At 28.8% G+C, this 27,760-nt stretch overlaps 2 protein-coding genes across 2 annotated transcripts; both read right to left on the reverse strand.

Moving 5' to 3' along the window:
- Window positions 1-2,734: 2,734 nt before the first annotated feature.
- Window positions 2,735-4,182, reverse strand: LOC123195189 (UPF0481 protein At3g47200-like). Its single transcript, XM_044608840.1, has one exon. It carries the CDS (start codon window positions 4,161-4,163, stop codon window positions 2,874-2,876), a length of 1,290 nt encoding a protein of 429 aa, XP_044464775.1. The 5' UTR covers window positions 4,164-4,182; the 3' UTR covers window positions 2,735-2,873.
- An 8,142-nt stretch (window positions 4,183-12,324) lies between these two features.
- On the reverse strand, window positions 12,325-14,132 carry LOC123222441 (UPF0481 protein At3g47200-like). Its single transcript, XM_044645243.1, has one exon. It carries the CDS (start codon window positions 13,817-13,819, stop codon window positions 12,518-12,520), a length of 1,302 nt encoding a protein of 433 aa, XP_044501178.1. The 5' UTR covers window positions 13,820-14,132; the 3' UTR covers window positions 12,325-12,517.
- Between the last annotated feature and the right edge of the window lie 13,628 nt (window positions 14,133-27,760).

Raw genomic sequence — 27,760 nt, forward strand, 5'->3', positions numbered from 1 at the left:
TTTTATGCCACTAATAGTTATTATTGTATAACCTACTTCTCTCTCTAACTCAATGATACCTTCGCCAAGTTTTTGGTATAAATAGAGAAGGAACCTTTTTTATTTATTAAATAAATGCAACAAGACATAATCTACTGCTTCGCAAAGTATATTATCCCCGAAAAAGGTGAATTCTTGTCCTTTTTCAACTATTGTCGCGTGGGAAGTAGTCTCTCCCCTATAAATAAATTTTAATCAATTAATAAATTAGAATTTTCTCAATCGATGAAGATGAGGTTTTAGTTGGGATTAAGCTATTTTTTTAAATTTGGGCTTATTTTTTTAGTGAACACGTTTTTCTGATGATTTTGGGGAAAATTAATACGGTACATTTGTACGTTGTTAAGTTTTAATGGTGACAATGAGATTAAGTTAAATAATCTATTTTAAGGAGCAAGTCTTGATTAATTGTAAATTAATTTTTTTGTAAACTCAACTTTATCTCTTTATTCCTTCCAGTTATTTTTATCTTCTTTGTAACTGTCAATCTTTGTTAGAGTGGAGTTTAAAAATTAATAATAAAACAAAATCAACTCAACATTGATTGGTAATATTGAAATTAGATTAAAATTAATGGCTTTGTTAATAATTAATTATATAATTCTTATTCAATTACTGATAGTAAGGATGTTCATGAATCAATTTAGTGCAATTTAATAATTTTTTCAAACCAAACCGAGAAAAAACAGTTTAAAATTTTTTTTAAAACAAATTAAACCATTTAAAGTTTCAAATTGAAAAGGATATAGGGTAGTTTGGTTTGGATCATAGTTAAGCTTATTAAAAATCATTCATTTAAAAAAATTTCCTATTTGATAAATAATAATAATTAAATTTTAGTTATTTATTATATGAAATAAACATGTAAAATAAAAATAAAAAATATATATATAATAAACGTGGAAATTTTATAACTTCTCTTTCAAATAATCGCTAATATAATGCTGAGATTACATCAATTTATGTTGCTTTCAACGTTACACCAATAGCCATTAAAAATACAATGAACCAAAAATATATTGAATCTTGTGTTATGTTAAATATTTTAGAGGTGTAATTGCTATTTTTAAAATTATCAAGAGGTATATTAAATTTTAAAAATACTCTCAAACTTTTTTAAATTTTCAAAAAAAATTTCCATTCACACCAATAATATTTTCAAAAATTAAATTCATATCTAAAATTATGATTATATATCATTGACATCATTTTACTATTATAATCTATAAGTACTAACTTCTCCATTAAGATAGTTAGAAAATCTTCCACGTTTCATTTGAAATTTTTATTTTTAAATGAATAATATCTTGAATTTGCATTATAATATTTATATTAGTAATATAGCATTAATATGAAATTATCACTTGAAAAACAGATAAATTAATATTTTATCGTCGAATGAACCTTTCTTAATATTAAATATACACGAAAAATTTATATTTTTTTGCGTGAATTCACTTTGTTAGATGTGATTATGATTTGTAAGGATATCAGCTGATAAATTCACGGTGAGAAAATCAATCGTTAACCATTGTTGGCTAGCTTGCCTAAAACTCCGCACCGAGACCAGACAAAACACATCCTTTTGATTTGTTTATAGGCCGAAGGACTTATGCTCATCTAAAATATATTGTTTTCTCAAATTTTTATATTTTATCTTTGAAAATCTTAAATACTTACTCATGGATGGTTAAAATTAATAGTTTTAGAGATAAAATTATCATTTTATCTGTAATATTAAAAATAAACTAAAATTTAATATCATTTTCTCTCCCTAAACATTAAAAACTAAAAATTTTCTTTCAGAGCAAATTTTAAAAAATGATATTCCTCCTCTAGGGTTTTGTTTCTAGATCTTTGGTGTCAAATCAATGTCATTGCTGGCGAAAAAGATCTCCCAATACCATCACCGATGACAAAGATCTCTCAACGCCTCCTCTCACTCCGATGGCCAAGCTTCTCTCATTTTGAAGCTTGGACGACATCAATTGATGCCAAAAAACACTCCCAACTTCATTAGAAAGTTAAAGCTATTTGTCTTCCCCAACGAAGATGAGATATATCATTTTTTTCGAAGAAGATAAAGACGAGAAATCTTGTCTTTGTCAGGGAAGACAATATCATCTTTTTAGTGGGTTCAAGACTGTTGGTGAGAAGGAAAGATGGTGAGGGAGCCATCACTAGAGAAACTGAAAGAAGATGTTGTCGGGGAAGCGTCAGAGATGTCATTGGATAAAAAAAAACCCTAGAGAAGAAATTGCTACTTCTCAAAACTTGGCCTAAGGGGGGAGATTATTGTTTTTTAGGGTTTAGGGGGGTGAAAAGAGATAAAATTTTAAAGAGTTAGAGTTTTGTTAACTTTAACTATCTATGAGTAGATGTTTGAGACTTTTAAAAATAAAAAGTGAAAACTTGAAAAAACAATATATTTTAAATGGGAATAAGCTCTTTGGCTTTGTTTATATCTTATAAATTGCAGTAACATCATTTTGACTTATTTTCAAAAATTTGATTAAAATAGTCAAATTTGTCACACAAATCTATGTAGGATCTGGTCATTTTAGCCAAAGAATAATATTTAACTAAAGAAATTAATTACTATAGGGCCAAGGTTTTTTATTAATTACCTAAAAACCTCATAACTGTGGTTATTTAAATTAAAAATCCTATCATAAATGTAAATGAATTCGCGATAATTATTCATGACTTGAACACCAAGCAATACAAGGAAAACCCCACAAAAGCACAAACTGAAAGGCTTTAGATAAGGCCAACTCAAAAGGTATAAGTATTTTGAAAACAGAGGGACTATAATAAGTCTAAGAGCAGTCATTTTACTTATTCGTCACTTGGAGAACAGAAAACACTGCTTGAACTACCGTAAGTAGAATCAGAAAAACAGCAGCAACAACGGAAAGGGTAGACCATGGAGTGTTAAAATAATTCTGTTTCAATATTGCCCTCCACTTGTTCAAGCGTTTTGCACGGTAATTTTCCATTTCTTCACAAAGATAAGAAAAATAAAAATGATCAGTATCCAAAGTTGTCCCTCTTGCGAGGTTATTCAAAAGAGTTGATGCTCCTTCTTTATCTGGTAGCCAGTTTTCAATAATCTGTTTCTCAACAAGCAACTCAATATCTCTGGGAGTGTTGGCAAGATGATGAATGATAAAAACATAATCGTTTATGTAATTATCAGGGTAATGACGTTGCTCGAAAGCAATCAAATTTCGAAACAACGATTCAGTTTCAAGCTGTAGTTTCAGTGGTGGGATTTCCAAAGTCCCCTTCTCAAAATTTATCTGGAATGAGTCGTTGCTTTTGCTCAATTTGAACTCGACTCCAGCATTATGGAGTTGCATCACACTCGGTGCAGTCACAACTTTTCTTTTCCTCTTCTCTTTTTCTTGCTTTTGCTTTTCCCTCTGCTCTGCGGATGGTAGATGGCAAATTCTTAAAAAATCAGTGAAATGTTTAACTTTTACCCCATTTGTTGCATCCTTGAATTTCTCTAATTTGCCATTTACTGCCTCTAAACTCTTGAAATATTCGTATGTAAGCTCGATGAACCGTGGCTGCTTCTGAAGTTTGGCTGAGATAGCGTCACTCACTTTCTGTAGGTTCAAAATTTCCTCAAGAATGAAAAATGGAATTTGATTCTCAAGCAACCACATGTCGTACCATATATCTTGAATCAAATATGGCCGCTCAAATATATGGTCTTCTGTCTTTCGCAAATCTTTGAAACTATATCTCAGTAAGAGTTCAACGATGAAAACGGCGTCCACCAGAATTATTTCCACAAATGCATCGCTATCACATTCGATTGTTTCAGCATAACAGCTACGTAATTTGTCTTCATTCCTCCTTATCAAATGACAGAGGTCTTTGACGCTTAAATCATGAATTCGCTCAAGAAATTCTTTCAGGTATCTTTGTTTTTCTTCTTCCATGAATTTCGGTGGTTCCCCATGGTGAAGAGGGCCGATGGAGACTATTTGAGGTGTATAAGCTTTTTCATTTTCTTGGCGCAGACGCTTTGGCGCTCTGTAGATGCAACAATTTGAGGGTGAAGTCAATTTTGACAATTTATTTAGCTTCTCTTCCAAATTTCTCTCCAGCATCTTTGAAGATTCTGATTGTTCTTCCCTAATTCCAACAGATATGGTAAACAATAGTGAACATAAATGAGAAGAAAAACAAATAAAATAAGCGCTAGCTAATATCTACATCGACGATATTACACGAACAAATGATAAGTAAGAATTGTAGCTTTAATTTGGATTAGTAATAGGCCAAAGGACTATGTCCCACCTAAGGTATGCTGCAATCTCAAGTTTCCATTTTTTATCTTTGATAATACCAAATCAATAAAATTATGTGTACCCATTTTTGGTACACAATTTGTGTAAACAGATGAGGTGTTATCATGTGATTGAATATTTCTTTATCATATGATGACATATGTTTTAAAATCACCTACTTATATGATGACACATCACTGTGTACATAAATTGTGTACCAAAAATGGGTACATATAGCAGTGCTCATACCTAATACCCACCCATGAGCAGTTAAAATTAACGGAACTCTAAACCCTTGAAATTTTATCTCTTTTTGCCCTTCTAAACTTTAAAAACTAAACGTTTCCCCTAGCCTAAGTTTTAAAAAATGGCAATTTCACCCTAGGATTTTGTTTTGAAATCTCCGGTGACATATTCGGCTTCATTGTCAATGTCCTCTCCCTCCCAAAACATCCTCTCCTTTCGGTGGTCTCTTTCCTCCCGTTTGGACGCTTGATCGACATTAGAGAAGTCGTGGAAGATGAAGAATACCTCTAGGAAGACGACAGTTTTCCCAGATGAAGACGACAACTTTGTCTTCGTCTTCCACGGCTTCTTCGATGCTGATCGGACAGCTAAATGAGAGAAAATAGATAGTCGGAAGAAGAAGATGCTTCGAGAGGGAGAGGCTACCGGCAATGGAGCTAGAGATGATGCCGGAGATTTCAAAACGAAATCCTAGGGTGAAATTGCCATTTTTTACAACTTAGACTAGGGAAAATTTTAGTTTTTAAAGCTTTGGGGGTAAAAAGAGATTATATTTTAGTTTATTTTTAATAGTATAGAGAAAATAACGATTTTACCCTTACCACCGTTAATTTTAACTGCTTATGAGTGGGTATTTGATATTATCAAAGATAAAAAGTGGAAACTTGAGATTGCAACATATCTTGGGTGGGAAATAGTCCTTTGGCCTTTGTAATAATATGAATCTTTTGTGAATACTTAATTTCTCTACTACATATGATACATTTTTTGAAGCATTCTTGACATTAATTCCAATATCCAGTGGGCACCAAAAGTTTTACTCTTGTGCACGCTTATATCAAATAAAAGATAAAAAGATGTTAAGATAAATATGATCAAATCTCAACCTGGTCATACTATTTAAGCTCTAAAGCCCTGCTCTAGCAAGGTAGCATAAATTATAACAAACTTAATTTAATTAAGAAGCTTCCCAGTTCTTTTTTTTTTTTTTTCATCTAATTATTATGGATTTGAGAATTATGAAATTTTTCTCGATTTTTCTCTAAACCAAATAATTTGCTAAAAACTATTTCCTATAGTACGGTTTTCGATTAAACCGCAAACTCTTTTTTATTTTATAAATATTTATCATAAAATGTACAATCTTTTCGACAAATAGGATGAGAATAAGGAGATTGCATACTTACGTGTGGGTACTGCCTTGGATATCTATGAAACCTTCCTGATCTACACCTAGATTCGGAGAAATTTAGTGTGTATTTTCAAGTAAAGAAAAACAATTAAAAGGAAAAAAAAAGCAAAATAAAATAATTGCATACTCATAGTGTCTCGATGGCCAACTGCTTCAGATCTCTTTCAGGAAGTATCTTTTTCTTAGGACTTAGGACATTATGGACTAGTTAACTAATTTTGACCCTTAAATAGAACTGATCATTCCTTTCTTCTACAGGTAGTACTAAAAAAGTATAAATTGTTTTGTTTTATTAACTCTAGATTCTCAATCGGCACTTTAATTTTTTGACCCAAATTTAAAATCTTGGCAGCCTTTAATTTTATTGGTCCAAGTCAAAAGCTGAAGTATTCCCCATATAATGACTGATTTTTTTTACCCCGTTTGATGAGAAACATATTTGTTTATTAAAAGAAGAAGGACAAAAGAATAATATTCTTAAACCTCATCTCAGGCAAATGAAGCACCAAAAAAAGCCTCAGCAATAATTTTGAAGCATTGAAAAGAAAAAGAAAAAGAAAAGATGCAATATGATATATATTTCTAAGTTTTGTTTTCATCTCATAAAGCACAAAGTAGCTCTTAATTTATGCCTAACCAAAAAATTATTATAGTATATGTCACGTTACACATGATGATCACAGAAAAGCCTACGAATTATGAACCTTTGTCTTAAGCAAGCTATTGACAAAGTATGCACGGCCATATATAGCTTTTATTTCCGCGGATATCTATATAATTTGCCATTTCGCTAGCACCGAAACAGGCAATTATCTTTGAATGGGTTTTTGGGAGGGTAGCCAAGATCTTGAACTGCTAGTTAGCTTTTAAATTTGTAATGAACTAACAAAATACCCCTTTAGAAAAATTAAAAATTACTTACACAGCATACTAAAATTTTAACTAATTTATTTATTTAGACTTCCAGATGTGTAATGTGCCTATTAACTTCAATTTGTAATGTATAATCTGATTTTTTAAATTTTTTAATTTGGATTTATAATGTGAAATGTGTAGTGTCCTACTAATAAGATAACTGATTCGAAAAACAATTCTTTTAGCTACACAATAACAGGTCCAACGTATTGCCGTATCTTGTGGGAAGAACGTGAATTAAATTTCTTGTGCAATAGAGACATTTTTTCTCTGAGGATATTGCTTTAGTAGGCTTGGTCCAGTGATGCCACAACATTCAATCCACACATTAGGATTTTGAGATATTTTCCAAAATTAATTCAACAGCATAAAATGGAAAATATAAAATAAACAGTCTAACATTAACTAATATATTTAATATTTTCTCATTCTTAACAAATCTTAGAAAATATATAAAATACAAAATTTTCACAATTACGTCATCTTAAGAATTAAAAATGCCCAAAAATCATTCAGAATGAATAATACTAAATGTATAAACTTAGCTGACGATGATGCACACGCACCATATACATCAAAGTCGAGACCAGTAAATAAAAGGTGTATTAAGTTTCTTTTAAAGATCACATTAAACCCAATAGAATCGCATTGAATTATATTACTATCTAATTTTATTACAAATATTTTTAGTTCACAATAAAAGGTGTAGGTGTAAATACTATGATGGTGATATTTAAGTTATGATGATATGTGTGTGTGTATATATATGTGTGTGTGTGTGTGTGTGTGTGATGATCTCTTTATGCAGCGCCTATAGCAGGTCACAAGTATGTTGAACAAGTTTTCTTTGAGTTATTTTGATGATGGTTTGATGTTGATATTTATACATAGGATAATGAGTATTGACTGGATATTGAATGTTTAGAAGCATGATGAGGGCTTGAAATTTATCTCCTCACGTTTAAGAAGATAATATGTTTTGACATGTTTTGGTATGAAAAATCTTGTTAAATTATGTACTGAAGTATTATAGATTGTTTGGTAATAATTAGTCTCTAAAAACAACATATTTTAGATATTTCAAATGTCATGACCGATCATGCATTATGTTAAACTGAACCGTGTGTTACTGATTCAAGCTTGCGTAGATTAAATTTATGCAATGTTTAAACTCAAGCTTAAAATTCATTCAATACTTTTGCCTTAACAACCATATAAAATAATGTACGTTTCCTTTTATAGAAAATTAAAAAAAAAACTTTTAAAAATATTTTAGATAAAAAAAAATAGATACTTTTGAAATTCTTCATTTTATTCAAAAAAAAAAAAACACTTTTGAAATATTTTTATATAATAAAATCATAAAATAGTTTATTCATCTTTGTAAAAATAATTTCATAACATAATTCATTATATATAACATTTTCAATATAAAACAAAAATCATTACATATTATGTAAACTTTTACTTATCTTAAAAGTAGACAATATTTATCCACGTCTTTAATTGTCCAATAAGATACAAAAATCTCATGTTATCCCAGCAATCATAAATTAAACTTAATACTATTAAATCTTAATTTTATAAGTATTGTCTAATACTCTTTAAACCTTACAAATCATAATCTTATTGTTAAATCATATACGAACTCTTCCTTAGATAGTTGTAATTACATTATTTTTAATAAATTAATCACTTATCATAATTCACAACATTTGGAAAAATTAAAGTAGACATATAAGAAATTTTTTATAAAATTCTTTTTGTTGAATGTCCATAAAAAGATGATGAATTGATAGATTTATAAATCAATATATATGACAGAATCATAAAACATCTAGGGACATCTATTGAATAATGAAAACTCTGCAAACCAATTATGAATATGAATAATAAATGGTCTGCAGATCTATATGAATATGAATACAATAAAGAGTCTACGAATCTATTATGAATATAAATACGAATACGATGAATGGTCTGCAAACTTATAAGGATATGAATAATAATGATAAAAAATCTATAGGCTTAACATAAATACGATCAAATTACCGGGGATACATGTGATACTATATGACAAAGACTAAGTACGGATTTCATATTTTCTATTTATAAACTTATGAATTTTATATTTTATGAATAATAGATATAAATTATTTTAAGATTATTTTTATGGAAAATGACAAATTTTGTTTTGTCCTTATGATTGATAAATATGAAATGTTTATGATTGCTTTTCCTCATGATAATAAATATGAAATTGTTTACACTATTTTTCTTATAATTTATGAATATGGAAATGTTTTATTTGCATTATAATTAGGGAACATAAAAAGTTTTATTATTGCTTTTCTTGATGACTAAATTTTTGAAAGTAAAAAGTTTTTCTAATAGGATGTTTATAAAAGAGTTATATATTATGTTTATTTTTATTTATCGAACTGATAACTTATCTTTATTATTTGTAGAATAAATTTTTTAAATTAGTTAAAAGGAGTGAAATAAGACAAAGTTAAGACGAGTTGAGCGATTGAAGGGTTTAAATATCTAGGTTTTATTATTTATAAACTATGTAATTATGGATTATTATTTATAAGGTTTTGATTATGTGTAATTACTTTTGAAACTATTATTATGAAGAATTTAGATTGAGGTATGATGTTGAATTAATCTTGTTTATAATAAAGTTATGGAAATAAGTACCATTCCAGTTTGAATAAATTTAGAATTTGGGATGTTATAATAATAATATTTATTTATACACATAATTTTATCTATTTAAAAAAATATTTACAAGCAATCATAAACTAAATGAAGTCCACTTTTAATTTGCTCCAAAGATCACTAAAAAAACAATAAAACTATATGTACCCATTTTTGATACACAATTTATGTACACAGATGAGGTGTTATCATGTGATTGGATATTTCTTTATCATATGATGATACATGTTTTAAAATCATCTAATTACATGATGACACATCACTGTATACATGAATTATGTACCAAAAATGGATACACATAGTATTACTCCTAAAAAAAATTACTGGCATTTACAAAAGGCCAAAAGACTTGTCTCACCCAAAGTTTATTTTATTATCCAACTTTTGTCTGTTAAGTTTAGAAAATTCAAATATTCACCTATTCAATTTTGTTAGTTTAATTTTTAAATTGCTAATTTACCCTTAACAAAAATGACTTCATAAATTAATATTTTAAAATATATTATTTAAAAATTAGAGCTCCAGAATGAACAAAATTAAACAACATTTAAAATTAATATAATTTTTTATAATAGGGATAAAATTTAAAAATTATATCATTCATATCCCTCTATACAAAAATCGACCCAATTGGAGACCCTTTGGATTTTCCACAAACATCTGGTGTGCACAGAAGCACGCTAGTGATTCTACGAAGAGAAAGAAGAATAGAAGAGAACAAGAATATGAAGCGTCCTCTTCTCCTGCCTGCCACAAAGAGAAAGCGTAGAAAGGCCTGAGTTGTCTCTTGGTTTTTCCAAAAACAACCAACCGTCAGAGTTTGGCGACTGAGACAAATAAATTGCAGAAAACAAAGAGCGGGATTGATGGGAAAGACGTGAATTCTGTTACTGGATATGATAATGCTCTTTGTAAAACTGGCAAATGGGGGAGTCGGATCGGGTTAAAACGGACATAGGTAAAATGGATACGGGTAAAAATAGATTAGTTTATACAGATAGAAAAATATAAATTCACACCCAATTTTGTGAGTACAGATAGACCCACGGTATCCGTATTAATTTTTTTTAATTTTAATTTTTATATTTTTTTCATAAAATATTCACGAATTCATTATCTCATCTAATTACCAAGAATCATTTACAAATGAATTTTATTTTTCAACATTATTAGTAAAATAAATTTTATTTTAAAATTCATTATATTTTTCATCCTAAGTTTTAAAAACTAACGATTTCAATTTTATTTAAAGTTTTATAATTTTAAAAGGCCAAATGACTATTTCCCACCTAAGGTTTGATGTTTTCTCAAAATTCCCCTTTTAACTATGGAAACGCCAAATACCCACCCATAGCCAGTTAGATTTAACAAAACTCTCACACTTGAAAATTTTATCTCTTTTTGCCCCCCTAAACTTTAAAAACTAAAAATTTTCCCTCAGTTTAAGTTTTAAAAAATGACAGTTTCACCCTAGGGTTTGGTTTTGAAATCTCCGGCGACCGTTCCGACTCTATTACCGACGATCTCTCCCTCCCGAAGTAGCCTCTCCTTCCGACGAATGTTTTCCTCCCATTTGGAGGCTCGATCAGCATCGGAGAAGCCTTGGGAGATGAAGAACCTCGTCGGGGAAGACGAAGTTCTTCGTCTCCCCAGACAAAGACGAAGCCGTCATCTTCGTCTGGGAAGACGATCGTCTTTCCAGAAGAAGACCTCTGGGAAGAGGACCGTCTTCCCAGACGAAGACGACGACTTCGTCTTCGTCTGGGGAGACGAAGAACTTCGTCTTCCCTGACGAAGTTATTCGTCTCCCAAGGGAAAGACGAAGCCGATCGAGCCTCTAAATGGGAGGAAAACATTCGCCGGAAGGAGAGGCTGCTTCGGGAGGGAGAGGTCGTCGGCAATGGAGCCAGAACGGTCGTCGGAGATTTCAAAATCAAACTCTAGGGTGAAACTGCCATTTTTTAAAACTTAGGCTGGGGGAAAATTTTAGTTTTTAAAGTTTAGGGGGGCAAAATTAGATTCTATTTTAGTTTATTTTTAATATTATAACAAAAATAATGATTTTACTCTTACCACCGTTAGAGTTTTGTTAAATCTAACCGGCTATGGGTGGGTATTTGGTGTTTCTATAGTTAAAAGGGGGACTTTTGAGAAAATATCAAACCTTGGGTGGGAAATAGTCATTTGGCCATTTTAAAAAGTCACCATTTTTTCCTCAATCTAAGGTTTTTTCTTTTACCCATCCGACCACCATATCTGATAGAGATGAAGAGATCTAAATAGGGGAGACGCTGACTAATGTTTTAGGAAAGAGATAGGAGATCGTCAGTGTCAGAGATGATGGCTAGAGAAAAGAAAAAAAACTTATGTTCGAAGAAAAATTATAACTTTTCAAAGCTAAAAAACTTTAAGTAAGAATGAAATTGTTAATTTTTAAAATTTAGAGAGAAAATATAATAAATTTTATATATTTTATATTATTAATAAAATAATAATTTTATCCTTATCTCCAATAGAAAATTTTAATCCTACTTAGCGTATATATAGAACTTGATTTTTTTAATAACTTAAAAAATGCATCAAAACGTGGAGGTGAAATCGCCGCTTGGCCCTCTAGACAACGCACACGCGCCATATACACCAAAGTCAGAGTCCAATAAATAAAAGGTGTATTTTCAGTTTTTCTAAAGATCACACTAAGCCCGATAAAATCGCATTGAACCGTGTTACTGTCTAATTTTATTACGCCAATCAAATATTGTTGGCTCACAATTAGAAAAATTTCCAGCAAAGAATGCAGGTTAAATTAATTTAACTAAAGAAGTCCACTACTATGGGGCCCAAATTTTTTGTTAATTACTATAAACCCCATCACTATGGTTGTCTAAATTAAAAATCCTATCATAAATGTAAATGAAATTGCTGTAATTATTAATTACTTGAACATCGGGCAATACAAGGAAAAACCACCCAAAAACACAAACCAAAACGCTTTAAAACAACTCAAGAGGTAACATTAAAAACAAACAAAGCCATGTTAAAATAACAAAAAAAAAAAAAGTACGAGTATGAGAAAAACAGAGGGAAAATAATGAATCTAAGAGCAGGCATTTTGTTGATTCGTCACTGGGAGAACCGAAAACACTGCTTGAATGACTGTAAGTAGAATCACAAAAACAGCAGCAACTACGGAAAGGGTAGCCCATGGAGTGCTAAAATAATTCTGTACCAATATTGCCCTCCATTGGTTGTAGCTTTTTGCACGGTAATTTTCCATTTCTTCACAAAGAGTGGAGAAATAAAAGTTACATGGATCCGTACTTACACCAGTTATTAGCTTATTCAAAAGAGTTGATGCTCCTTCTTTATCCGGCAACAAATTTTTGATAATTTTTTTCTCAACAAGCAACTCAATATCCTTGGGAGTGTTGGCAAGATCATGAATGATAGTAACATAATCGTTTATGTAACTATCGGAGCAATGACATTGCTCGAAAGCAATCAAATTTCGAAACAACGATTCAGTAGGATCCTGTAGTAGCAGCGGTGGAATTTCCAAAGTCCCCTTCTTGAAATTTATGTGAAATGACTCGTTGCTTTCGCTCGGTTTGAAGTTGGCTCCAGCATTAAGGAGTTGGATCGCACTCGGTGCAATCGCAGCTTTTCTTTTCTTCTCTTTAGATTCTTGATTAACCTTTTTCTCTTTTTCTTTCTTTTCTTTCTGTTCCACTTCGGATGGTATAATGGAAGTTCTTACGAAATCAAGGAAATGTTTAACCTCTACCTTATTTGTAGAATCCATAAATTTTCCTAATTTTTCATTTACTTCATTTAAAAACTTGAAATTTTCGTACGTAAGCTCGATGAACCGTGGCTTCGGCCTCTGAGGTATGGCTGGGATAGCGGCACTCACTTTTTCTAGGTTAAAAATTTCCTCAAGGATGAAAAATGGAATTTGATTCTCAAGCAACCACATGTCGAACAATACATCGTAAATCAAATGTGGTTTTCCAAATATACGGTCTTCTTTCTGGGGCAAATCCCCGAAACAATGTTTCAGTAAGAATTCAACGTTAAAGACCGCGTCCACCAGAATTATTTTCACAAATGCATCGCTATCAAATTTGATTGTTTCATCATAACAGCTACATAAGGTGTCTTCCTTTCCCCTTATCAAATAATAAAGCTCTTCGACATTCAAACGAGTTCGCTCACGAAAATGTTGCAGGTATCTTCGTTTTTCTTCTTCCATGAATTCCAAGTGCGGTTGCCCATGGTGAATAGGGCCAATGGAGACTACTTGACGTGTAAAAGCCTTTTCATTTTCGTGGCGCAGACGCCTCGGCGCTCTGTAGATGCAACAATTTGATCGTTCTTCCCTACCAATTAAGTCCAACATGGTAAACAATTAACTCGGCATGATAAATATTATATTGAATATAAATGAGAAGAAAAATGATTATATTAAACGCTAGCTGAGTCTATATCAACGATATTTTAACGTTCATTTAGATTCGTATTAATATGAATCTTTTGTGAATGCATAATTTCTCTGCTATATATTAGACATTATTTGAAGCATTTTTTACATTAATTTCAGTATCTAGTGGGCACCAAAGTTTACTACTGCGCATGCGTAAATCAAATAAAACATTAAAAAAACCCAAAATGATGACATAAATATAATCAAATGGTAACCTAGTTATACTATAGGCCAGAAGACTTGTTCCCACTACCCTAAGGTGTAGGGAAATCCTAAATTTATATCCCCCAACTTTTAAAAACTCAAACACTCATCCATTACCCAATTTTTGTTAAAATTTTATATTAGAGTCAAGAGTAAAACTGTCATTGATATTAAAAAAATTACAATTTTATCTTATTTTCCTCTATAGGTTTTAAAAATTAATAACTTCACCCCTACCTAAACATTTTCAGTTTTGAAAAGTAACTATTCCCCCCACCCCACACCTAGTTTTTTTTTCTTCTCCCTTCTCCGACCACTACTTCGTCACCGGTGTCTTCTTCTTCCCATCCTCATTGTCAAAATCATTTGGTCGACTATCGTGGAAAACTGTGCGATAAACAGACAACGTCTCTTCGTCAGTCGATCGCCTTGAAAGCTTGTGTGACAACAAGACAACGTCTCTTTATAGGATGGCCTCCACAATGACCATCCAAATGATTTTGACTGTGAGGGTGAGAAGAGGAAGTTGCTAGTGACAAAGTGGTGGTTAGAGAGGGTAGAAAGGAAAAACCTAGGTGTGGGGGAAGAGGGGAATAGTCACTTTTCAAAACTAAAAATGTTTAGACATGAGCAAAGTTGTTAGTTTTTAAAATCTAAGGAGAAAAGTAAGATAAAATTATAATTTTTTTAATATTACTGGTAAAATAATTATTTTACTTTTATTTATAACAGAAAATTTTAACAGATTTTGAGTGATGAGTGAGTGTTTAAATTTTTAAAAGTTTGAGATATGAGTTTGAGATTTCACTATACCTTGAATGAGAATAAGTCTTTTGGTCTATACTAAATAATTAAGCCCTGAACCCCTTCTCTAGCAAGGTAGCGTAACTTATAGCAAACTTAATTAAATTTATATCATAAAAATGTAAAAATTCGTTGACAAATGAGATGAGAATGAGAATGCACACTTACATGTGGGTACAATCTGCGATATCTATCAAAATTTCCTGATCTTTACCTGGATTCGAAGAAATTTAGTGTGTATTTTCAAGTAAAGAAAAACAATGAAAAAAAATGCAAAATAAAATAATTACATACTCATAGTGTTTCGATGGCCAACTGCTTCAGATCTCTTACAAGAAGTATTTTTTTACTGGGACTTAGGATATTATGAACTAGTAAACTAATTTTGACCCTTAAATAGAACTTTCCTTTCCTCAACAGGTAGTACAAAAGTATAAATTCTTTTGATTTGTTTCTCTAGATTCTTAATCGACGCTTTAATTTTGCCCCAAATTTAATACCTTGGCAGCCATCAATTTCATTGGTCCAAGTCAAAAGCTAAAGTATTCCCCGTTCAGTGACAGATTTTTTTAACCGTTTTATGAGAAATATATTTGTTTAATAACAGAAAACGATATGTAAATAAATAAATAAAACATTTCCCATGAATATTCAGTTTGTTCGATTTGGTAATATACAAGATCATCAACAATACCAAAATATAAATCATTTATTGAAAACTAGTGGGGTATACACTGTAGAATTTCTGTTTATATGTATACTTAAACCTCCTTGCAAGCAAATAAAGCACCAAAAAATGCTTCAGCATTATTGTCGAAGCATGAAAAAAGAAAAAGAAAAGATGCACTATGATTTATGTTTCTAAGCTTTGTTTTCATCTCATAAAGCACAAAGTAGTCCTTAGTTATGCTTAACGAGAAAAAATTACTGAGTATAAGTAACGTTACATATGATAGTCACAGAAAAAGCATATAAATTCTTAAACTTTGTCTTGATCAAGCAATTGATAAAGCATGCATGGGCCATAGCTTTTTATTTCCCCGAATATTTAAATATTTGACCATTTCTCTAGCACCGAAATTGGCAATTATGATTGAATGGGTTTATGGGAGAGTCAACAAAATCTTAAAGTGCTAGTCAGCTTTTAAATTTGCAATGAACTAACAAAGGTACCCCTTTAATTAGATAAATTAAAAATTAATTACACAACACACTAAAATATAAACTAATTTATTTATTTAGATTTCCAAATATGTAATGTGCCTATTAACTTCTATTTGTAATGTATAATGTGATTTTTTTAAATTTTAATTTGGATTTATAATGTGGAATGTGTAATTTTTGTTTTTAATATATCTATAATTTTATAGGATACAATATGCATTTTAAAACCAAAAAGGTGTTTATACCTATATTAATAACAAAATTTACACATTTCAAATTTATTGAATTGATGGAATGGTTGTTTGTTCAAAAGAATGTCCATTCTGAACTTAGATGTTTTTAGAACAATTAAAAATGTTTCTAGAATAATTCATTACCACATATAAGATTTATTCACATAAACTCGAATAAATAAATCAAATAACTATAATCTTAAGATCAACATATAGATTATAAAATAATAAATTAAACTTTAGAGTTTTAGAAAAATCTGAATCGTCATGGAACCTGAATACATAAAACTTTTATGAATCATCTAAAATTACTTGTCAAGATCACTTCTCGACGTCACTTAACCTTCTATTCCAGAAACCTCCCTAAATGATAGTTTTGTATGAATAAGTTATACCTATATTCATACAAATGTTTACACGTTTGTATGAATATAGGATACAATATGCATTTTAATATATCTATAATTTTATAGGACACAATATGCATTTTAAAACCAAAAAGGTGTTTATACCTATATTAATAACAAAATTTACACATTTCAAATTTATTGAATTGATGGAATGGTTGTTTGTTCAAAAGAATGTCCATTCTAAACTTAGATGTTTTTAGAACAATTAAAAATGTTTCTAGAATAATTCATTACCACATATAAGATTTATTCATATAAACTCGAATAAATAAATCAAATAACTATAATCTCAAAATCAACACATAGATTATAAAATACTAAATTAAACTTTAGGGTTTTAGAAATACCCGAATCATTATGGAACTTGAATACATAAAACTTTTATGAATCATCTAAAATTACTTGTCAAGATCACTTCTCGACATCACTTAGCCTTCTACTCTAGAAACCTCCTTAAATGATAGCTTTGTTTGAATAAGTTATACCTATATTCATACAAATATTTACACGTTTGTATGAATATAGGATACAATATGCATGTTAAAACCAAAAAAGTGTTTATACCTATATTAATAACAAAATTTACACATTTCAAATTTATTGAATTGATGGAATGGTTGATTGTTCAAAAGAATGTCCATTTTGAACTTAGATGTTTTTAGAACAATTAAAAATGTTTCTAGAATAATTCATTACCACATATAAGATTTATTCATATAAACTTGAATAAATAAATCAAATAACTATAATCTCAAGATCAACGCATCGATTATAAAATACCAAATTAAACTTTAGAGTTTTAGAAATACCCAAATCGTTATGGAACCTGAATACATAAAACTTTTATAAATTATCAAAAATTATCTGTCAAGATCACCTCTCAATATGACTTAGCCTTCTATTCCAGAAACCTCCCTAAATGATAGCTTTGTATGAATAAGTTATACATATATTCTTATAAATGTTTACACGTTTGTATGAATATAGGATACAATATGCATTTTAATATATCTATAATTTTATAGGATACAATATGCATGTTAAAACCAAAAAGGTGTTTATACCTATATTAATAACAAAATTTACACATTTCAAATTTATTGAATTGATGGAATGGTTGTTTGTTCAAAAGAATGTCCATTTTGAACTTAGATGTTTTTAGAACAATTAAAAATGTTTCTAGAATAATTCATTACCACATATAAGATTTATTCATATAAACTCGAATAAATAAATCAAATAACTATAATCTCAAGATCAACACATAGATTATAAAATACTAAATTAAACTTTAGGGTTTTAGAAATACCCGAATTGTTATGGAACCTGAATACATAAAAATTTTATGAATCATCTAAAATTACTTGTCAAGATCACTTCTCGACGTCACTTAGCCTTCTATTCTAGAAACCTCCTTAAATGATAGCTTTGTATGAATAAGTTATACCTATATTTATACAAATGTTTACACGTTTGTATGAATATAGGATACAATATGCATTTTAATATATCTATAATTTTATAGGATACAATATGCATGTTAAAACCAAAAAGGTGTTTATACCTATATTAATAACAAAATTTACACATTTCAAATTTATTGAATTGATGGAATGGTAGTTTGTTCAAAAGAATGTCCATTTTGAACTTAGATGTTTTTAGAACAATTAAAAATGTTTCTAGAATAATTCATTACCACATATAAGATTTATTCATATAAACTTGAATAAATAAATCAAATAACTATAATCTCAAGATCAATGCATCGATTATAAAACACTAAATTAAACTTTAGAGTTTTAGAAATACCCAAATCGTTATGGACCCTGAATTCATAAAACTTTTATAAATTACCAAAAATTAGCTGTCAAGATCACCTTTCAATATGATTTAGCCTTCTATTCTAGAAACCTCTCTAAATGATAGCTTTATATGAATAAGTTATACATATATTCTTATAAATGTTTACACGTTTGTATGAATATAGGATACAGTATGCATTTTAATATATCTATAATTTTATAGGATACAATATGCATTTTAAAACCAAAAAGGTGTTTATACCTATATTAATAACAAAATTTACACATTTCAAATTTATTGAATTGATGGAATGGTTGTTTGTTCAAACGAATGTCCATTCTCAACTTAGATGTTTTTAGAACAATTAAAAATGTTTCTAGAATAATTCATTACCACATAAGATTTATTCATATAAACTCGAATAAATAAATCAAATAACTATAATCTCAAAATCAACGCATAGATTATAAAATACTAAATTAAACTTTAGGGTTTTAGAAATACCCAAATCGTCATGGAACCTGAATACATAAAACTTTTATGAATCATCTAAAATTACTTGTCAAGATCACTTCTCGAAGTCACTTAACCTTCTATTCTAGATCCTCCCTAAATGATAGCTTTGTATGAATAAGTTATATTTATATTCATACAAATGTTTACACGTTTATATGAATATAGGATACAATATGCATTTTAATATATCTATAATTTTATAGGATACAATCTGCATGTTAAAACCAAAAAGGTGTTTATACCTATATTAATAACAAAATTTACACATTTCAAATTTATTGAATTGATGGAATGGTTGTTTGTTCAAAAGAATGTCCATTTTGAACTTAGATGTTTTTAGAACAATTAAAAATGTTTCTAGAATAATTCATTACCACATATAAGATTTATTCATATAAACTTGAATAAATAAATCAAATAACTATAATCTCAAGATCAACGCATCGATTATAAAATACCAAATTAAACTTTAGAGTTTTAGAAATACCCAAATCGTTATGGAACCTGAATACATAAAACTTTTATAAATTATCAAAAATTATCTGTCAAGATCACCTCTCAATATGACTTAGCCTTTTATTCCATAAACCTCCCTAAATGATAGCTTTGTATGAATAAGTTATACATATATTCTTATAAATGTTTACACGTTTGTATGAATATAGGATACAATATGCATTTTAATATATCTATAATTTTATAGGATACAATATGCATTTTAAAACCAAAAAGGTGTTTATACCTATATTAATAACAAAATTTACATATTTCAAATTTATTGAATTGATGGAATGGTTGTTTGTTCAAAAGAATGTCCATTCTAAACTTAGATGTTTTTAGAACAATTAAAAATGTTTCTAGAATAATTCATTACCACATATAAGATTTATTCATATAAACTCGAATAAATAAATCAAATAACTATAATCTCAAGATCAACACATAGATTATAAAATACTAAATTAAACTTTAGGGTTTTAGAAATACCCGAATCGTTATGGAACCTGAATATATAAAACTTTTATGAATCATCTAAAATTACTTGTCAAGATCACTTCTCGACGTCACTTAGCCTTCTACTCTAGAAACCTCCTTAAATGATAGCTTTGTATGAATAAGTTATACCTATATTTATACAAATGTTTACACGTTTGTATGAATATAGGATACAATATGCATTTTAATATATCTATAATTTTATAGGATACAATATGCATGTTAAAACCAAAAAGGTGTTTATACCTATATTAATAACAAAATTTACACATTTCAAATTTATTGAATTGATGGAATGGTAGTTTGTTCAAAAGAATGTCCATTTTGAACTTAGATGTTTTAGAACAATTAAAAATGTTTCTAGAATAATTCATTACCACATATAAGATTTATTCATATAAACTTGAATAAATAAATCAAATAACTATAATCTCAAGATCAACGCATCGATTATAAAATACTAAATTAAACTTTAGGGTTTTAGAAATATCCGAATCGTCATGGAACCTGAATACATGAAACTTTTATGAATCACCAAAAATTATCTATCAAGATCACCTCTCGATGTGACTTAGCCTTCTATTCCAGAAACCTCCCTAAATGATAGCTTTGTATGAATAAGTTATACCTATATTCTTACAAATGTTTACACATTTGTATGAATATAGGATACAATATGCATTTTAATATTTCTATAATTTTATCGGATACAATATGCATTTTAAAACCAAAAAGGTGTTTATACCTATATTAATAACAAAATTTACACATTTCAAATTTATTGAATTGATGGAATGGTTGTTTGTTCAAAAGATTGTCCATTCTTAACTTAGATGTTTTTAGAACAATTAAAAATGTTTATAGAATAATTCATTACCACATATAAGATTTATTCATATAAACTTGAATAAATAAATCAAATAACTATAATCTCAAGATCAACGCATAGATTATAAAATATTAAATTAAATTTTAGGGTTTTAGAAATACACGAATCGTCATGGAACCTGAATACATGAAACTTTTATGAATTACCTAAAATTACCTATCAATATCACCTCTCGACGTGACTTAGTCTTCTATTCCAGAAACCTCCTTGAATGATAACTTTGTATGAATAAGTTATACTGTAGTCATACTGCATTAGATTTTGGAGCAAAGACTTAGCCAATTTATAATAGGTTAATTGATCTCTCTTCAAGGTCCAATAATCCTTAAGGTCAACACTTGTGTTGTCCACTCAGATTATAATTTTTAAGTTTATAAGACTTATTTTTATAGATCAATTAAACCCATCTATAAACTGGTATTAGACTGTTTTGGTATTCTCTATCCTGTTAGAAAAAGATTTGTTCTTAAGTTTAAATAAACCTTATAATTAGGTGTCACACTATCCTCCAAGTCACCTAAATTTATGTGACAAACACAACATTCCCACTGTCCCTAATTTTGTGTCCTTCTCTCGACAAATGAACACACATTTTGAGTTTTGGTGCTTTCGCGAGGATCTCTAGAACATGTTTCAATTTTTTTTCATAATCGGGATGCCCATTTTGCTATTAGAAAACATTCTAACATCTAAAAGTATTGCATCAAATTCACTCAAATAATACAATACAACACAACGCACAACTCAAATTACAAAACAGTCCAAATATTCTCATACAACTTTTACATTGTATGACTTGATGATTATCTTTCAAAAATTATACCATCGAGAAGAGTCGCTTAGAGTTTTGAGTTGCATCTTGGAGCCATTATAGTAATGTTTATAATTACACAAAGGAAAATTTTGTTTGGCACTAGGACAATATGTACCCGCATGTCTCTTTAATTGTAAGCTCCGGCTAACTTTCTTATTCATAATAATTTTTTATTTAATAAAAATATATATTATTATTTATAAGTATTTATTAAATAAAAATTTAGCCAATTGATATTATTTTCTATCATTTCCAACACCAACGGCTAAATCAATACACATTCGATAATATCCGTAGCATAGATATCATTTACTGGTACACTCCATGATGTGGTAGGCTAAATTAAAATTAAATAAAATGTAATTTATAATTATTTTTGTATTTTATTCTAATATTGACATATAATTGTCTTTCAAATTTTAGCTGTCCGTGAATAAATAGGAGCTAATTTGTACTGTTAACAATTAATCCATCAAAACAAAAATGTCTGTCGAGGAAATGATTGCTAATTTTTTAAAAATTAATCTTAAAGATTTAAACAATATTCTCGAAATAAAAATAGTTTTTTTTATATATAATTATTTTGGTATTAAATGAATAATTCAAGTATTTTGTGGTTTCACAAAAAAAAAATCTAAAAAATTAAGAAAATGATTAAAAATTATATCTACTATTTTGTTAATTCATACTGTATAAGATCATCAATTTTATGGTAGTTCGATTTAGTAATATATAAGATCATCAAGACAACCAAAATATAAAACATTTATTGAAATCTAACTGTGTATACAATGTAGAATTTCTGATATATATATATATATATATATATATATATATATATATATATCCTAAACCTCATCACAAGCAAATGAAGCACCAAAAAAAGCTTCAGCATTTGTTCAAAGCATGGAAAAAGAAAGAAAGAAGCAATATGATATATATTTCTGAGCTTTGTCTTTATCTCACAAAGCACAAAGTAGCCCTTAGTTTCTGCCCAACCGAAAAAAATATTATAGTATATGTAACGTTACACATGGTTGGTCACAGAAAAGTCTATAAATTCTTAACCTTTGTGTATATATATATATATATGTTCCTAAACCTCATCTCAAGCAAATGAAGCACCAAAAAAAGCTTCAGCATTTAGTTCAAAGCATGGAAAAAGAAAGAAAGAAGCAGTATGATATATATTTCTGAGCTTTGTCTTTATCTCACAAAGCACAAAGTAGCCCCTAGTTTATGCCCAACCGAAAAAAATATTATAGTATATGTAAAGTTACACATGGTGGTCACAGAAAAGCCTATAAATTCTTAACCTTTGTCTAAATCAAGCTATTGACAAAGCATGAATGAGACCATAGCTTTTATTTCCCCGGATATCTAAATATTCGACCATTTCTCTAGCAACGAAATAAGCAATTATGATTGAATGGGTTTATGGGAGAGTAGCCAAGATCTTGAAGTGCTAATTAGCTGTTAAATTTGTAATAAAACAAACAAAAATACCTCTTTTAAGAAAAATTAAAAATTACTTACACAACCCAATAAATTCTTACTAATTTATTTATTTAGATTTCCAAATGTGTAATGTGACTATTAACTTCTATTTGTAATGTATAATGTGATTATTTTAATTTTTAATTTGGATTTATAATCTGAAATTTGTAATTTTTGTTCTTAATATACGTAAAATTTTATGAATAAAATTATATGTATATATTTTTTATACACAAATATGTACACATAAATATGTCATGACGTGATTAAATGATTTTGAATTAATAATAAAATAACATTTAATCACATGATGATATAGTTATGTATCAAAAGTGTATATACATAACATTTCTCTAATTTTATAGATCTAATATGCATTTCAAAACCAAAGAGGGTGTTTATATGTATATTAATAACAAAAATTACACAATTCAAATTTATTGATTTGATAGAATGGTCGTTCGTTTAAATGAATGTTTATTCTAAGTTTGGATGCTTTTGAAATGACTAAAGATGTTTTTGAACAATCTATGGAACAATCCATTTTGGTTTCCCGTCACAACTAGGACACTGGTTCCAAATTTGTTGCATCATTCTCTCTTGCTAGAAAAAAAAAAAATTGTCCTTAAATTTAAATAAACCTTAAAATTAGTCATCATGTTATCCTCCAAATCACCTAAATTTATGAACATAACATTACCAACATTCATAATTTTGTGTTCTTCTCTCCATGGAGCTTTTTAGCAATTTGTTTCTTCCATCTTAGGCTCAAGTTTTGAAATAATGATAAAACATGACTGAACAATCAATGAAATGACTAAAACAAAGAGGTAAGTAGGAATTTTGCTTAGGCTTTCTGATAAGTTGTTAAGAGAGCGTGTGTAAGTATGATGGTGATGATAATTGTCTCCTTATTTAAATTATATCAAACTTAATACTAATAAATCTTAATTTTATAAGTATCATCTAATAGTCTTTAAATCTTAGTGTTAAATCATAATACATTCCATCAAAACCTACTGTACATATATGAACTCTTCCTTAGACATTTGTAATTACATTGTTTTTAATAAATTAGTCACTCATCATAAATTCACAAAATTTGGAAAAATTGAAACAGACATATAAGAAAGTTTTTATAAAATTTTTTTTGGTGAATGTCCATAGAAAGATGAGAAATTGACGGATTTATAAATCAATATATATGACAGAATCATAAAACATCCAGAAACATATATTGAATGATAAAAGGTCTACAAACCAATTATGAATATGAATAATGAAAAGGTATACGGATCTATACAAATATGAATACGATAAAGGGTCGACAAACTTGTTATGAATATTAATACAAATATGAATATGATGAATGGTTTGTGAACTTATAAGAATATGAATATGAATGATGAAAAATTTGCAGACTTAAGATAAATACGATTAGGTTAACAGGGATACATGTGATACTACACGACAAAGACTAAGTACAAATTTTATGTTTTCTATTTGTGAGCGTATAAATTTTATATTTTACAAATAATATATATGAATTCTTTTAAGATTATTTCTATGGAAAATGAAGAATTTTGTTTTGTCATTATGATTGATAAATATGAAATGTTTATGATAGTTTTTCCTCGTGATAATAAATATGAAATTATTTGCACTATTTTTCTTATAATCCATGAATATGGAAATGTTTTTATTTGCATTATGATTGGGGAATATAAAAAGTTTTATTATTGCTTTTCTTGATTACTAAATTTTTGAAAGTAAAAATTTTTTTTGATAGGACGTTCATAAAAACATTATATATTATATTTATTTTTACTTATCGAACTAACGACTCGCTCTTTGTCTCTATTATTTTGTAAAATAGATTTTTTAGATTGGTTAAGAGAAGTGAAATATTTGGGATATTAATTAAAATAGGCAGTCGCTTTCCGCTTAAACGTTTTTCGGCAGCAATTCATACATTTTACTTTTTTAAGCAAATTGAATTTTTCATTCCAAAAATACCCTCATTTAATTTCTCAACATTTACCATAGTATTTCACCGATTAATTACTTACGTTTAACTATATGCATTAAGATTAATTTATCTGTAATGAATAAAATTTATAGATTGAAAAACAGATATACTACATATTGAAAATGTTAATCTATGAATAAAATTGAAAAACACATTGAAAATCTATAGATTGAATAAAATTTATGAATAAAATCTACAAATTTTATAAAATTTATTTTATAAAATCTATAAATTTATAAAATAATTAAATTTAAAATTGATTGATATATATAAAAAATAATGGATATATCAAAAACGGTACGTTTTTCTCAAAACGGTGCGTTTTCTCAAAAGGGGTGCAGGAAAGTGTTAAGGGGTGCAGGAAGGGAATGAAAATACAAACGAGTATGTGAAAATGTAAAGGGGTGCGTAAAAATATAAACGGGTGCATGAAAATACAAAACAAGTGTGTAAAAATATAAACGGGCAAACGGGTGCGTGAAAATGTGAAGGGGTGCGTAAAAATATAAACGGGTGCGTGAAAATGTGAAGAGGTGTGGGAATTGATTAAAGGGTACGGGTGCGTGAAAGGATGCGAGAATTGGTGCAGGTGTGTGAAAAGGTGCGGGAATTTACTAAAGGGTGCGAGAATTTACTAAAGGGTGTGTGAAATTGCACCCCTTTATATTATATCAAGGGGTGCAGGAAATTGCACCCCTCCACGCACCCCTTTATATATAAAGGGGTGCAGTATATATATATATATATATATATTATTAATATAATATATATTTTTTTATATTCCATGCACCTGCATCCATTTCCGCACTTCTTCACACACCTGTACCCTTTAGTCAATTGGCGCACCCTTTTAGTCAATTCCACGCACCCCTTTATATATAAAATGGTGCTATATATATATATATATATATATATATATATATATATATATATATATATATATATATATATATATATATATATATATATATATATATATCAAGGGTGCGACAATTTCTGAAAGGGTGCGGGTGTGTGAAGAGGTGCGGGAATGGGTGCAGGTGCATGAAATATAAAAAATATATATTATATTAATAATATATATATATATATATATATATACACACTGCACCCCTTTATATATAAAGGGGTGCGTGGAGGGTCCCGCACCCCTTTATATTATATAAAGGGGTGCAATTTCACGCACCTTTTAATAAATTCTCGCACCCTTTAGTAAATTCTCGCACCCTTTCACCTATCTGCACCAATTCTTGCATCCTTTCACGCACCCGTATCTTTTAGTCAATTTCTGCACCCCTTCACATTTTCACGCATCCATTTATATTTTTACGCACCCTTTCACATTTTCACGCATCCATTTATATTTTTACGCACCTTTTCACATTTTCACGCACCTGTTTATATTTTTACGTACTTGTTTTGTATTTTCATGCACCCGTTGTATTTTCACGCACCCCTTTACATTTTCACACACTTGTTTATATTTTCATTCCCTTCCCGCACCCCTTAACACTTTCTTGCACCCCTTTTGAGAAAACGCACCATTTTGAGAAAAACGTACCGTTTTCAATATATCCATTATTTTTCATATATATCAATTAATTTTAAATTTAATTATTTTAAATATTTATATATTTTATAAAATAAAATTTATAAAATTTGTAGATTTTATTCATAAATTTTATTCAATCTATAGATTTTCAATGTGTTTTTCAATTTTATTCATAGATTAACATTTTCAATCTATAGATTTTATTTAATCTGTAGTATATCTGTTTTTCAATCTATAGATTTTATTCATTATAGATAAATTAATTTTAATGCGTATAGTTAAACTTAAGTAATTAATCGGTGAAATACTACGGTAAACGTTGAGAAATTAAATGAGGGTATTTTTGGAATGAAAATTTTAATTTGCTTAAAAAGGTAAAACGTATGAATTGCTGCAGAAAAACGTTTAAGCGGGAAAGCGACTGCCTATTTTAATTAATATGTGCTTTTTTAATTTGCTTCAGAGATGAATAAATAAATTACTTGCATTTATAAAAGGCCAAAAGACTTGTCTCACCCAAAGTTTATTCCATGACCAAACTCTCACCCTTAAGTTTAGAAAATTCAAATACTCACCTGTCTAATTTTGTTAGTTTAATTATAAATTACTAATTTACCCTTAACAAAAATGACTTCATAAATTAATATAATTTTAATTAAAACATGTTATTTAAAAATTAGAGCACCAGAAAGAACAAAATTAAACAACATTTAAAATTAATATAATTTTTTATAATAGGGATAAAATTTAAAAAATTTGTCATTCATATCCCTCTACACAAAAATCAACCCAATTGGAGACCGTTTGGATTTTCCACAAACACCTGGTGTGCACAGAAACACTACACTCCAACTACAGAACTCCAATTCCAACACCCAATCACAATCACAAACAAATCCTCAAATCAACTCCAAAAATCAACTGATTAAACACAGCAAACAAGCTC

This window comes from Mangifera indica, chromosome 1 (genome assembly GCF_011075055.1).
Source record: "Mangifera indica cultivar Alphonso chromosome 1, CATAS_Mindica_2.1, whole genome shotgun sequence".
Classification (NCBI taxonomy): Eukaryota; Viridiplantae; Streptophyta; class Magnoliopsida; order Sapindales; family Anacardiaceae; genus Mangifera; species Mangifera indica.